Here is a 14,105-nt window from a genome sequence, read left to right as displayed (position 1 = left end):
AAGGAACTGCGAGGAAGTATGTTCTTATTATTGGCTATAAAGGTTGTAAGCGGGGTTTAAAAGATGAGAAGCAAGTAATTTAAATGACAAGTAAAGTAAATGGCAATTAAAATAAATAAATACTGTAAAGCAGACTTTTGGCAAGGTAAGAGAAGTTGGAGGTCCAACGTAGTTATCTCTCTCAACTATAATGAAAGTTGAATTTAAACTCCACTTGGTCAACCTTTACTAGGGCAAAGGGAAGTCAAGGGACTAATTAAATTGACCTTTGAATCCTATTTATTTCCTAAGAAAAGGTTGGGATTACTTAAGTTCAGCTCAATTAGCAAGATAACGATTATCAATTATGTTGAGTTTAATAACTGTTGAGTTACTGAATTCTTAAGCAGGACCAAAAGGGGAAAAAGTAAAATTGCTGGAATAATAAAAATATCCTTAGATGGGAAGCAATGGTAACTTAAATCAAAGAGAACAATCATAAACTGAAAATACCTCAATTATCATTAATTCAAATAACAATCTATAACATGGAAAAAATTCATAAATTCACTGATCAATTCAAGTGCTGGAATAAATAAAAGTAAAAGGAAGCTAAAACAAAGAAACGTAAAACCTGGATTGAGAGTCACTCTTAAAGCAAGAAGAAATCTTAAATCCTAATCCTAAAAGAGAGAGAGGAGAAGATCTCCCTCTCAACTAAATCTAAATCATTGAAAAATAAAATATGCGAGCTCTCCTTTGAATGGGTGCACTTCCACACTTTATAACCTCTGGTCTATGCTGTCTGTACTTGGATCTGGGCCAAAAGGGCTTCAGATATCGCTGGGGGCGTATTCTGTAAATTCTGATACGTGGCCTCTGTCACGCGTCCGCGTGGGTCACGCGGTCGCGTCATTCGGAGCTTTTCCTTGCCACGCGGTCGCGTCAGTCACGCGTCCGCGTCGTATGCGTTCTGCTTATGTCGCGCGGTCGCGTTAGTCATGCGGCCGCGTCGCTGCATCTTTGCTTCTGGCACGCGATCGCGTCGTCCATGCGATCGCGTGAATACCAGTTTCCTTCAAAGCTCTGTTTTGCTTTCTCCTTCCATTTTTGTATGTTTTCTTTTCGATCCTTTAAGTCATTCTGCCTTAGAAAATCTGAAACTACTCAACACACTAATCACGGCATCGAATGGAAATAAAGGTAATTAAAATAATTAATTTTTAAAGCTTAGAAAAACATGTTTTTCACAATATGACATAATAAGGAAGGGAAAGTAAAACCATGCAGTTAATATGAATAAGTAGGTGGAGGATTGAATAAATCACTCAAATTAAGCACAAAAGAACTCATGAAATATGGGTTTATCAGCCCGACATGATGAAGTCGGCGCAGAACATAAAGTTATAAAAGTAATTCCTGAAGGAGACCTGAACAAGGTCCAAAAAAGAGGATTACTAAAATAACTTCGAAGGGCCCGACATGATGAAGTCAGCCCAGAATATAAAAGTTATAAAAATGAATCCCTGAAAGAGACCTGAACAAGGTCCAAAACAGTGGATTGCTAAAATAACTTCGAAAGTCCCGACATGATAAAGTCAGCCTAGAACATAAAGTTATAAAGTAATCCCTAAAAAAGACCTGACAAAAGTCCAAAAAGAGGATTACTAGAAATAACTTAATAGAAACCGACATGATGAAATCGGACTCCCACAAACGTTATAAAAGTAATCCTTAAAAGAGACCTAACAAAGGTCCAAACAAAACGGATTACTAGAAATAACTTCAAACCGAAGTAGGGAAGTCGACATACAAAGTTGGACCCAAAACATCCACAACCTCAAAAGAATCAAGCCACAAGTGTGAAAATACAAAGGCAATCACAAGAGGTCGGACAACAAGGCTCGAACACTCCCAAAAGGCTAAAAAGGTACTAGACAGATGCAGACAAACATGTTATGCAAAACACAAGTTATAATAATAACAAACTCAAGAGGGTACCAAAAGTCAGCCCCAAGAGCTTGAGAAACTACTTTGTTTTTCAAAATAAAGTTGCTAAACAAGCAACTAAGAAAGTAGCAAAAAGTCAGAACTACCATTTACAAAATATAAAAAGTTCAAAAGCCCACAAGCCGGGCTATCTACACAAAAATCCAGAATAATCATTGAGGATCCGAAGACTTCTCAGCAGCATTAACACCGGGTGAAGGAGGACGAGTCTGAAGAGGCACCGCATCCACTATCCCATCATCCCGGTTCAAGATTTGACAATCAGGTTCTGACTCGGGATGACCAACCTCAGCTGAAGGAGCTGAAGAAGTTGGCACAACAGAGGCTTTGGCAGCAGGCACAGAAGGAGGGTCGACATCATCATCATTAGGCTCATCAGGAACAATTTTACCGTCTTTTACGATGTTGTCCAAACTGAAGAGAGTAAGGTCGAGCTCGGGTGCAAGAACCCGAACCTGCTCCTTCAGGTTCTCATAAGCAGCATTTACGCTGCTTACAAGGTGACCCTAGAGCTCGGCATAATCAGCTCGGGCAGACTCCAAATCATCCCTGAGACGCATCATTTCCCTGTAGGTCGTGACATAGCTCTCCTTGTGCTTCAATGCCGTGTCTTCAGCCAACCTCACAGAAGCCGCCAAGGCAATAGAACTAGCCTTTTCGCCCTCTAACTCCTTTTCCAGCTTGGTTACTTTCACTTCGAGCTCCTCCTTTAAACCTTTCATCCGGTCGAACTCCAACTTAGCCTCCTTTATAAAGGCTTTTGTAGCATGAATGTGAAGATCTTGGGTAGTCCGATATAAAGCCGCTCCCATGTGTGCCATCTTGACGCTGCTCCGAGTAATAAAGTCCAAATGGCGAAGAAGAGAAACATCGTCAGTAGGGATGGTACCATAAGGACCAATTTGCTGGTCCACATACTCGACAGCGTCAAAGTCAGGGGGCATCAAGGTTAAAAGGCTCAGCTGTTTTTTGCTTTTTCAGAGGAGGAGCGTCGGTAGGAGAAGAGGTAGCAGCAGAAGCCTGGGAAGGATCAACCAAGCGAACCCGAGGAGTAGGGATCATCCTCCTCGGTCCAGGAGAGCTCGGAACAGATGGCTTTGACAGAACCTGTGAGGACCCCTCCCCAGCCACCTTGGCCGAGATGTTTTGAGCCGCCGTAGCTTTCCTCGCCTTCTTGAAGGCCTTCATAGAGTCATTATTTTTAATCATCTCTACAAACAAACATCACAGTGAGAAACCAAGTTATGAATCAAGAAAAGAAAAGAAATAAACTTGACAAAATAAGCAAAAAAAAAAAAAACAAAAGAGAAATCGACCACTATCCAGCTCAGCTCGGAGGAGAGAGGGATTTCTTAGGAATTTCTTTGTATCAAGATGGGGAGGCTGCCCCCAGTTTTTTTCCAGCACAGTCACAAAGGCTTGCTCAGCCTCATCTAACATCTCCCACGTATATTTAGACACCACTACATTCTTTTACCATTCTAAAGGAAAGGCAGGCTCATCATTCTCATCCAGAAAAAAGGGCCGAGCTCCTTCAACAGCTCGGACCCTGAAAAAGTAATTCTTAAAGTCACTAAAAGATTCATCAAACATAAAAAAAACCTTCTTTCCCTGGGAAGCTCGGAAAGAAACCCAGGCGGCCTTCTTCTTAACCACCCCAGGCTTTGTCAAAACAAAGAGATAAAAGAAGAGGGATTGCGAAGCAGGGATACCTAGTTCGTGACACAGCAACTGAAAGATTTTTATAAAACCCCTGGAGTTGGGGTGAAGCTGGGATGGAGCTATGTTACAAGACCACAATAGGTTGGTCTCAAAGAGGGTAAAAGGAAGAGTAATATTCATTTGACTAAAAAAGAAGTTGTATGCATAGAAAAAGGGGTGTTCTCCAACAATTCGGGTAGAAAAACAAACCCTTTCTTCAGAATTGGAAGATACAAGCTCATAATTCTTTTCATCACTACCATTACTACAAATCCTATGAAATTGCCTAAGCTGCTGACAAAATTCGGAGTCAACCAACAAAACACACAGAAGAACCATAGAATCCACCCAATCAGCCATGCCCTCAGGGACTTGGGAAGATGTCTCAACAATATTTTTGTGAGAAGACATGAGGTCAACTAGTCCTACAGCAAGAAAGAAGAAAATAGATTATCAACCAAAACATCTCGGGCAAAGTCAAAATCAACTCATAGCAGAGCATGACTCAAGCATACAAACAAGTAAAAGGAAAACCCCAAGACAAGGTCCCGGGGCATCCTTTGGAGGCAGTGACAGAGTAAGGACTCAGAAAAAATCTACAAGACTAACATCCCAACAAAACTCTCAGCAAAGAAAAGCCCTTTTCCAAAAGGCAACATCCCGAGAAGAAAGAGATAAAGTCAAAACAAAGTCATCAAAAGAGCAACAAAAATAGTAGTTCAATCAGAAAGCAAACAACAAAACACGCCAAGCGGAGGGCATCAAAGACGCAACATTTTTTCAAAAGAATCAAATGAAGCCATTACCCTAGGAAGCTACAAAATCAAATAAAAAGGCAGCAAAACATGCAAAGCCCTAGAAGCATCAACTATCAGGAAACAAGAGAAGGTTCATAAAAACCAGAAAAACATGCAGCACAGCAACAAGCGAGCACGACGACGCAAAAAGGTTCAAGCTTTCCAACATGCATTCAAGCAAAACCAAAACTTTACTAGGAACTGAAGGCAAAGCAAAAGAAGTAAAGAAGCAGAAAGAAGAACCAACCTGGAAAAAGGAGAAAGCTTTAATCCGGAATCGCCTTTCAGAACAAAGAAAGCACCAACAAATCACCAAACAACGTCACAAGGAGAGACGCGAAAATGCAAATTTCAGACGAAAACAGAAGGTGAAAAAGAAAAGGGAAGTTACGGTAAAGAAATAGAGAAGAGAAACCATTTTTGTGAAAAAGTTCAAAATGAACAAAGAAACAGAGCATTAAAAGAATTAATGAGGTTATTAAAATCCTCGCGTATTCCCAAAGCAAGAGACGCGCGTTTTCAAAAGAATAAAAATTCAAAAAGGAAACGTTCCGCATTCAAAGGAGGACTCTACAAAGATAAAGTCGACAAAATGCTCAAGTTCGGCTTCATCAGAGAAGGATCGAAGTCCTAAAATTAAGACTCGACCTCAAAAGAAAGACCAATCTCGAGCAGGGGCACTGTTCATACCCTGGGTCGAGCTGTTCGACTCGGGATGTTTAGCGACAAGGCGACCGACCTCTTCAGGTCAAACTATCCGACCTCTTCTTAAAGAGCTCGGCCAAATTGCCAGGAAAGCCCAATAAAGGGTCCAAATAAGATAAGATAAGATAAGATAAGGGCCAAATCCAAAGGCAGCCCGAGCCTACAGAGATAAGGGCAGTTCCCTTGAAGATAAGATGACCTCACTCGAAGATAAGATAAGATAAGATAAGATAACTAACTTATCTTATCTAAAAAGGTCACTCCACACCATTATAAATACACTGGAGCACCCAGGTATAACTCATACTCTGATTCTACTAAAAACCTGCTTAATACCATTGCTAACTTAAGCATCGGAGTCCCTTGCAGGTACCACCACCCTCCGGAGACGAAGGATCAGCACCGCCACCAAGTCCAACAAGTCGGACACGGCAGCTCCGGCCGCCATCCACTAGCCGGACACGTCAGCTCCGACTAGCACAGAAGATCTCGTCCGAGATCGACCTACAGTTTCAGGTAACTCTCAGAACACTACCCGAGTACGGACTATAAAAGGGGAGGGACCTACCCCTCCCCAGAGGTACGTCACCTATTCTAACCTTAAATCGCTGCTTTTTGTACGTATACTGACTTGAGTATCAGAGTCCTTGCAGGTGGCCCCACCACATCGTCACTCCATCGATCCAAGCAAGCGACCTCTTCCGGGATCCAACCATCATCCCATTTCGCGCCCAGGCCCTAACCCCTTCAAGGCTTTGCTGCAGTACCAGTTCAACCCGACCCACTTGACGTTCGAGCAGACGAACAAGTAACATATCTTAAAAAAATCATATAGTATAAAAATGTGACTTTGATAATGTATTGACTATAGACTAATTATAAGAAAATTAGAGGGACCTATGCTTTGAACACCGCCAAAAATATCAATGTCCTTTTGAAAACATAGAAATATCAAAGTCTCAGTCCTTCGGAAAACAAAGAAATTCGAAAAAGAAATAAAATTACATAGAAGGTGAGGGAGCAATAAAGACGACCAGTTATGGGATCTACTGCTTCTGTCGCCAGCGATGATGAGCGTGACTGAGTTCGAGACAGTGGCGACTGACGACCCAGAGAGTGACGACGAACTTGAGTGCAAGACCGAAGACAATAAGAGAGATTGGAGACGAGAGCAGGAGAGAGTTTGAGTGACAGCTAACCAAATCCCAGTGAGAGAGATAAGAGCTCGAGCATAATGAGAGTGAGAGGAGCAAAAAAAAAGAGATTGGATTTTCGAATAAAAAAAAAATTTAAGCATGATCTGGTTTAATTTATATAAACCGATCCGAGTCGTTGATTTTGGTAAAAAACCGACCGTATTAAACTAGATTTAATCATTATGCTATGTGAGTGGCTCCCAAACTTTAAACCCTAAATCGAATCAGCATCATCTAAGAGTCTAAGACAGATCTTGTCATCGTGTACCTAAAAAGAAACAAAAAAATAAAAAAATCAAAGAATTCTTGCTACGATATATACACCAAAAAAGAACCAAGAGGAGGTGTCTGGAACTGGAAGGAACAAACATCTTAGTAAAACCCCATAGCGATGTTTGCAGTCTGGATTGCAATTTTGATTTTGAGTTAAAAGTAGGTGGGAAAAATAAGAGAAAAAAAATTGAAAAGGGAAAGGAAAAAAAAGGAAGGAAAATCGCAAAGCATTGGGGGCAGCAGACAGTGCGTGAGTGAGTGAAAAAGGTTGAAAGGGTTCATCCATCCACTAATGGCGGAAAGAGAAGGCGGATCGAGTTCGGAGATGTCTCTGAAGGATCAGGGCAACGAGTTCTTCAAGTCAGGCAAGTACCTCAAAGCTGCCGCACTCTACACTCAAGCCATTAAGCAAGACCCTTCAAACCCTACTCTTTATAGGTCCTCCCCTCCCTTCTCTTATTACTACAGTCTCTACTTTTTGTTACTTAATTTCTCAAAATGATGCCTTTTTTATTTGTTTAATTTTTATTTCAATCGTTGGGATTTCAAATTCTGCCTCCCTCTCTCTCTCTCTCCGTCTTCTCTTTCTGTATTTAATTTAGTGTTTTTTTGTTTCTGCGTGAGCCCTTCAGGTCACGGGTTCAATCCCGTGGAAGCAGCCAATGTAATTTTGGGCTGTATCCCGTATGTTACACCCTTTGGGTGTGGCTCTTTCCTGACCCTGTGTTAATGCAGATGCTTGTGCACAGGGCTGCCCCTTATGTTAGTTGTGTTTCTTCGATTGTTGTAAGTTATGAACTTTTGGTTGAAGTGATTCTGTTAGTTTGTGACCTGAGTTTCTGAATTCCACTTTTGGCAGCTGTTAGGCGAGACCTTTGTGTTGGTTAAGTCATTGCCCTGTGCATCTCAGTTGTGTGACTAGTGATGTTGGCCCATTTTTGATTGTTAGTATGTCAGAAATCCAGATAGTACATACAGAGACTCTTTTGGTTGTAAAGGTGGCAAGACTTTTTCTGTACATCCTGAAATGGGGACATAAAATATGGGTCTAGTCTCCAATATCCTTTTTCATGCTTGACCTTCATTAGATGTTTGGATGTGCTTTTAGCGGCGCAAACAGCGAATTTTAGCTTCAGCTCATACCTATTGCTAGATTGCACATAGCTCGGGATAATTACTAATATATGCCATTCTATAAATGTATATGACTATATGTAGAAGATACTGTTCTCTTCTTTCTTATTATTTTACGTCAAACTTAATGCATAAATATTGTGTCCGATGTGTTGTCTTACATTGTCTGCCAGTAATCGTGCTGCAGCATTGCTGCAATTGGATAAGCTCAACAAAGCTCTTGATGATGCTGAGATGACAATAAAATTAAAACCAGAATGGGAAAAGGTAAACTTTTAGCTAATCTTCTTAATGTTAAGAGTGTCTGACCCTTGTAAAATTGTAACAAGTTTGCGAGCTATGCTACATGCAGGGATATTTCAGGAAGGGGAGTATATTAGAAGCCATGAAGCGATATGATGATGTAAGCTTATGATTGCCTTTTCCCTTACCATTTCATAAACCAAAGCATTTTTTTTGGTTGTTACCAATACTTCTGCTTCTTTACATATTTGTAGGCATTGGCTGCCTTTGAGATAGCTTTGCAGTATAACCCGCAAAGTCAAGAAGTAACAAAAAAGATAAAGAGGATAAACCAACTAGTAAGGGAAGGTAAGCGAGCTCAAGAAGTGGAGAACATGAGATCTAATGTCGACATGGCCAAACATTTACAAGCATTGAAACCTGAATTGGTTAGTATCCATGTAATCTTGTACTATTAGTATGAGTTTTCAATTGTCCTGTGGTTTGTTAGTGTGTCTATTACATTAATCAATTTATATGATTTAGAAAAGGTATGAGGGAAGGACAACGAAAAAGGAACATCTGTTTTGTTTCTAAGGTTGGGGTTTAGGGGGCAGGTGGGAAGAGGAGAGAAGATAATGAGACAAATGTCAAATGCACTGAAGAGGAAAAAACTGATCTTTTGGACCAGCTTCTATTGTTAATTCAAGCTTAAGAATATGAGTGTAGCTAAGTTTAACCCAGTCTGATAGCCAAACCAAGTAATCCAAGATTGCTAAAATCTGTAAACAGCCTGAAGATTGAAACACCATAATAACACTGAAAAGTATTAACAAAATTCCTTGAAACCACAAAAAACCAAGCTTGCCTCACTAGGCATAGATGCCACCCCATCTTTCTATGTTGCATTATTTTTTAAATGCATCTTATTTAATGCGTCTACTAATCATAGTTTTTTATGGCTGATGGCTACTCATGGTGGAAGCGTAAAATACCGGCATGAGGTTATAGCTGATACTATTTTGGCAAATGTCGGATACATTAAAAAGATATATAAACTGTATGCAAATAAATACTAAAATAATCTAGAAAATATAAATAAAACTACTAGAAGATAAAAATAATATCTAAACCACTAACTACTAATACTTTATTATCATAATGTAAAACTATTTATCGATATTATAATAATCAATATTAAAGATTAAAACTAATAACAAATTGACAAAATATTAATATAGCTAAGCTGCAGCAGAAGTAATTTGAGTGTTTAGAACAGAAAAAATGATAGAGGGCTTAGAATAGAGAAAAGGGTTTAGAATGGATAAACAAAATCTTGAGGGTCAAAATATAAAGAGAAAAAGGAAGCAGCATAGAGAAGCAGATTCAGGAACAACGTTCAACATTGTTGTCTTCCTCTGCAGGCCATGGCTCCATCATTGTCAATGTTCTGTGACTCTGTCACGTTCTATTGCTTCGTCATCGTGGACTTCCTCTGCAGAACGGTGACAATGCTGTTGGTGGTGATGCTGTCAGCATCCCAACAGAGAGTAGAGAGGAGTTTGTCTTACAAATGTTAGGCTTAGGGTTATTAAAATGACCAAAAGACCCTCTAATTTAAAAGAAATTCCAAAAAGACATGCCATCTCCGCCGTATCTGTATTGGACCACAACGGCGCCACCGCCAATCTGGCCGTCATTTGTCCAATGCCATTTCCACAACACCACACACTTAAGATGGCGTTAGCCTAAACACCGCCATGCCATAATGCCATGGTGCTGCCGTGGCCACAATTTAAAAACACTGCTACTTATCCAACATAACATTCTTACCCTGCAAGAATTTCACCTTTTGGCTTTTTAGTGTCAGAAATTGAATCCCACGCAACATCGTAGATCTGCTTTAAAATTTTTCCTCGACATTGAACGGTATTTTCTATAACAAACCAACCCAAAGTACTCCTCCATTTCAAAGGCCTACCTTGAATTCTCTATGTTATGTCCTCATCATTTTGTAGATAGACTCAAGATAGTTAAGCTGTTTGATTTGTGTTTGATACAGTCTTCAAATTTTCATCTCTAAGATAGAATTAGTGCACCATTTGCTAAACTTGTATATTGTATACTCCATTTTACTTCTCTTTTAACAAAAAGTAGGTGCTTCAAATATTTTTCTACGGCACTAATTTCCAATTTAATTTCTCTCTTGCTTTTCTAAGAATGACCATATCATGATATCATATACAACAGGCATGCACCTTGGCGCTCATTCCTGGATATTCAATATGCACATCTAAGTTCAACCTAAAAGATAGAGACTAGATGTTGACCGTTGGTGCAACCCAATCCCTATGTTTCTCTTAGACAATCCAATACGTCAGTGTTCCACTGCTTATCCATCCTCCTCACTAAATTCCAGAAACTATAGGGTATAACTTTAGGTTCCTTTCCCTAGCGTTTAGCCATTGAGAGTCTCTGTCATTCATTGAGACTTAGCTAAAGTAACTCTTCCACCTGTCCTTATTATCTTCTTCCATGGCTAAAACTTCACTTTCTTCATCCTTTTTATGCTCTAGTTTTATGTGTAGACATAGCTATTAATTCCACTTGAAAGTTTTAGAGCTTCTGTGGAAAGCTAAGAATCAGAATTCATTCAAGAATTGAATTCTTTTCCATGTTTTGGAACAAACAAAAGTTAATAATTTCAATTCCAATGAGAATTCTAATTCTCACATTTATTCTATTGATCGGTAGTTTTTCTTCTCTCTTCTGAGATGTTCTGTATTGTTTGCTTTAATATCGATTCCATGATATTGATATTTATAACGTGGCTAAATTTATTTCCCATACACATCTGCATAATTTTAAATTCCCCAAATGAGAATTGAGATATTTCCCATGCAGTCTGGAAAATATGGATCTGAAGAGTGCTGGAAGGACATGTTTGCATTCCTTGTTGAGACCATGGAAACTGCTGTAAAATCATGGCATGAGACCTCTAAACTGGATGCTAGAGTTTACTTTCTTCTTGATAAGGAAAAGACACAGACAGATAAATATGCCCCAATTGTGAATATTGACAAGGTATATATCTTTATGAATCTTATTGAGTTTCTATTATGGATTGACTTGGTTTTGTGGTGGTTCGCTTTCATTTATTGGTTGTATTCTTTGATAGACTATAGGCTTAATGTGATGCATACACTTTTTATTGGCAAGTGATCATTAAAAGGAACTTAATAAATTTCTCAGTATGATATTCAGGATTTTAATCTCACTCTTGTCTTACGTGACTTGCCAGGCATTTGAATCACCACATACTCATGGCAATTGCTTTTTGTATCTTAGACAGTATGCTGAGGAGTCTTTCTCCAAAGCAGCCTGCTTAGTGACTCCTAAAAGCATCATTGCTTATCCACAGGTAAATTTTGATTTAGTAAGGCGCTAAATGTGGTGGGGGTGAATTATCTTTGGCAGAAAAAGTAACACGCTAATAAATTATTGTTAATTGGAAAATTTTATTGGAATCAAATATCCTACTTTTTAGGGAGATCACATTTGAGATAGAAATGATATCTCAGGGAAATAATTTATTTGGGCATGTGGCCAACTTTAAACTGCTCGTGTTGGTTGAGACAAAAAGTATTTTGGTTGTGGACTAATTTTATGCTTGCCTTTCCTTCCTCATGTTTCTTCTCATTTGATTCTTCCAATCTAAGTGCTTAAATTGCTGAGTGTGCAATTAATGCAACTACAGAGTGGACATCCTTTCGTTCTTAGTGGGGCCAGTTACATAGACTAAACTATGCCATCATGTTCTGTTAAAAATTAAGTTTTCGGAAAGAATATTTACATCCAAATGTTCTTTTAAAATGCTTTTGCTAGTTTTCCTTAGTATACAGGTGCCTCTTTATTGGATGTGTTTGCGCTGGACCTTAGTCATGTTCATATTCCTAGCATGCTATGAATAATTTTTCAATTCAATGAATGAAAACACAACACCAGATAGTCGTAACATTTTGGCAAGTGGAATTGGTGATTGATTGCAAAGAGATAGCGAGCAGACTTCATTCTTCAATTTAGTCATACAACGAGAGGAGCCAACCAAATAGGCCCTCTTAGCTTGTTTTCATGTTTGTTTTATTTAGTTGGAAGTGCGTCCAAGAGATATAAAAAATCTGGTCATTAGAGAATGTAATCAACTTGTTTCAACTTAATGAATGTTTCCCTTAAATGTCATTAAAATAAACGGAAAAAGAAAAACAGAAAAGAAAACGCTTGTGGTCTTTCAAGTTCAAGGTCCGGATAAAATCCCGGACTATGCGGACCTTTTACTAGTGGCCTGGGGTGCATTCATGTCACTGCCATCTTATTATATTATTTTGAGCATTTAGGGAATTCATGTGGCCAATATTCCTCTTCAACAAATCATCCCAAACTGAGTTCAATTTGTTTGATTAATTTTTGTGATTATGATTGCTTTCTTTTCAATTAGAATACTGGGGTCTGAATATGGATCCGCTAATGACATTATGTGTCACTATGTGAGCAGGTCTGGAAAGGCCAAGGATCAAGGAAGTGGAAACATGCGCAAAATGATGGCTTCTTTGTTCAATTTGAGACACCTTCTCTACGAAAGCTCTGGTTTATTCCAAGTTCCAATGAAAAGGGACAGACTTTGTGCAGGTTTCTCTTCCTCCACTCTCTTACATGCAAATGATGGAATGTATTTTAACCTTCATTCACTATATGCATTCAATTTTCTGGAGCATTTGCTAATTAGCTATTAAAATATTTATGTACCAAAGAAAACAAAATTTGAAATTTTTTACCCCTTCTGCACATTTCCCCCCTTCTAGTCCATTCACTTTCTTACATCTCCAAAGGAAGTATAAATTTTGTTAACCTTTCAATGTGCATGAAGTAGAGAAGTATCAATTAACTTTTCAAATCTTGTAGAAGGAAGATCATCCAATGTACCTATTTTTTGAATGGTAACTGTATTGGTCAAAAATGTTGAATAATTGTGGAAGCTTCTCATTGAGAATCTTCCAAGTGATTCCTGATAAATAACATAAATTGGTTTTGCTTTCATCATAGCGTTATGCTTTAAGATTTATTACCTAAATTTTGTTTATTGCCTTTTCGAAGAATCCAAACACATACTTGATCAGGGAACTTGCTAGGCTGGTTCTATTCATCTAATTTCTTCTTAGAATTATTAGTATGGGAACTTTGCAGTGCGCCCTGAAAGTTTGCTTTTGGTTATATAATATAACCTTTTAAATTGAAAAATCTAATTTGTGTTGGCTATTTATTTCTCAGGGATCCGGATGGTTTGGACATAGGTGCTCATGAAATTCTTCCGCGGTTATTCAAGGAAAATCTTCCCAGCTCTTAAAACTAGTGTTTTGGCTTATATTTCCTTGGATATAAAGGATAGGCTCATAGGAAAGTTTTCGTATCCAACAAAATATGGAGGACTAGGTTTATTGGCCATGTTTTGTTTTCTTGTAATGTGACAAATGCATCCCGTTCGATTTTGATTTATTTTTAATTTATTTTATCCAAACCTTCAAAAGGGTTGCGTACTTGCGTTAGTTCTGTGCAAGTTATTTAATTGCATGATTGATATTCATCTATATTGGTGTTCTCTGGACTTTGGCCTTTTAGTTTGTTTCATTCTAGATAGGACACGTCTGTGGCTGAGTCTAGAAAACTGCTTATTATGAAAGTTTGATGTGTATCTTTGTCGTTGAGATATGAATATGGTAGTTGGCTGTTAGCCTGTTACAGCAAAGTTGATTTAATTGCTTTCTTTTGACTATTTATATTGAACAACATCGTTCTTATTTGGTGATCAGGGACTAATGAGTCTAACCAATTTCACATGCACCTTTTGTCATTACCTAGCCTATCTTACAAGAACAACCTGATATTTAATTACCCACTCTGCAATCATGGTTAGGGGCTGCATTGTCTTTTTCTTTGTCAGGAATTGCAACGTCTTTTGTGCGAATGGATATGGATTGGATTAGAGGTTCACTTCAAATATTAATTCGTTCAAATTGAATTAGATAGTGAATGC

General features: G+C 38.6%; 1 protein-coding gene across 3 annotated transcripts; it reads left to right on the top strand.

Annotated features, from left to right (window-relative positions):
• LOC107625330 (stress-induced-phosphoprotein 1) lies at nt 6,608–13,813 on the top strand. 3 transcript variants are annotated; one of them, XM_016327952.2, is made up of 8 exons: nt 6,608–7,099; nt 7,969–8,062; nt 8,148–8,198; nt 8,293–8,466; nt 10,922–11,101; nt 11,370–11,438; nt 12,570–12,703; nt 13,343–13,813. In XM_016327952.2, the coding sequence occupies exons 1-8, from the start codon at nt 6,954–6,956 to the stop codon at nt 13,416–13,418; spliced, it is 924 nt and encodes a 307-aa protein (XP_016183438.1). In that variant the 5' UTR covers nt 6,608–6,953; the 3' UTR covers nt 13,419–13,813. The 3 variants fall into 3 exon arrangements, with proteins under 3 accessions (XP_016183438.1, XP_020971508.1, XP_016183437.1); XM_016327951.2 differs by having other exon boundaries at nt 6,611–7,099; nt 11,319–11,438; XM_021115849.1 differs by lacking the exon at nt 11,370–11,438 and having other exon boundaries at nt 6,609–7,099.

Source organism: Arachis ipaensis, chromosome B02, assembly GCF_000816755.2.
Source record: "Arachis ipaensis cultivar K30076 chromosome B02, Araip1.1, whole genome shotgun sequence".
Taxonomy (NCBI): Eukaryota; Viridiplantae; Streptophyta; class Magnoliopsida; order Fabales; family Fabaceae; genus Arachis; species Arachis ipaensis.
This window is presented reverse-complemented; position numbering and strand designations above follow the sequence as displayed.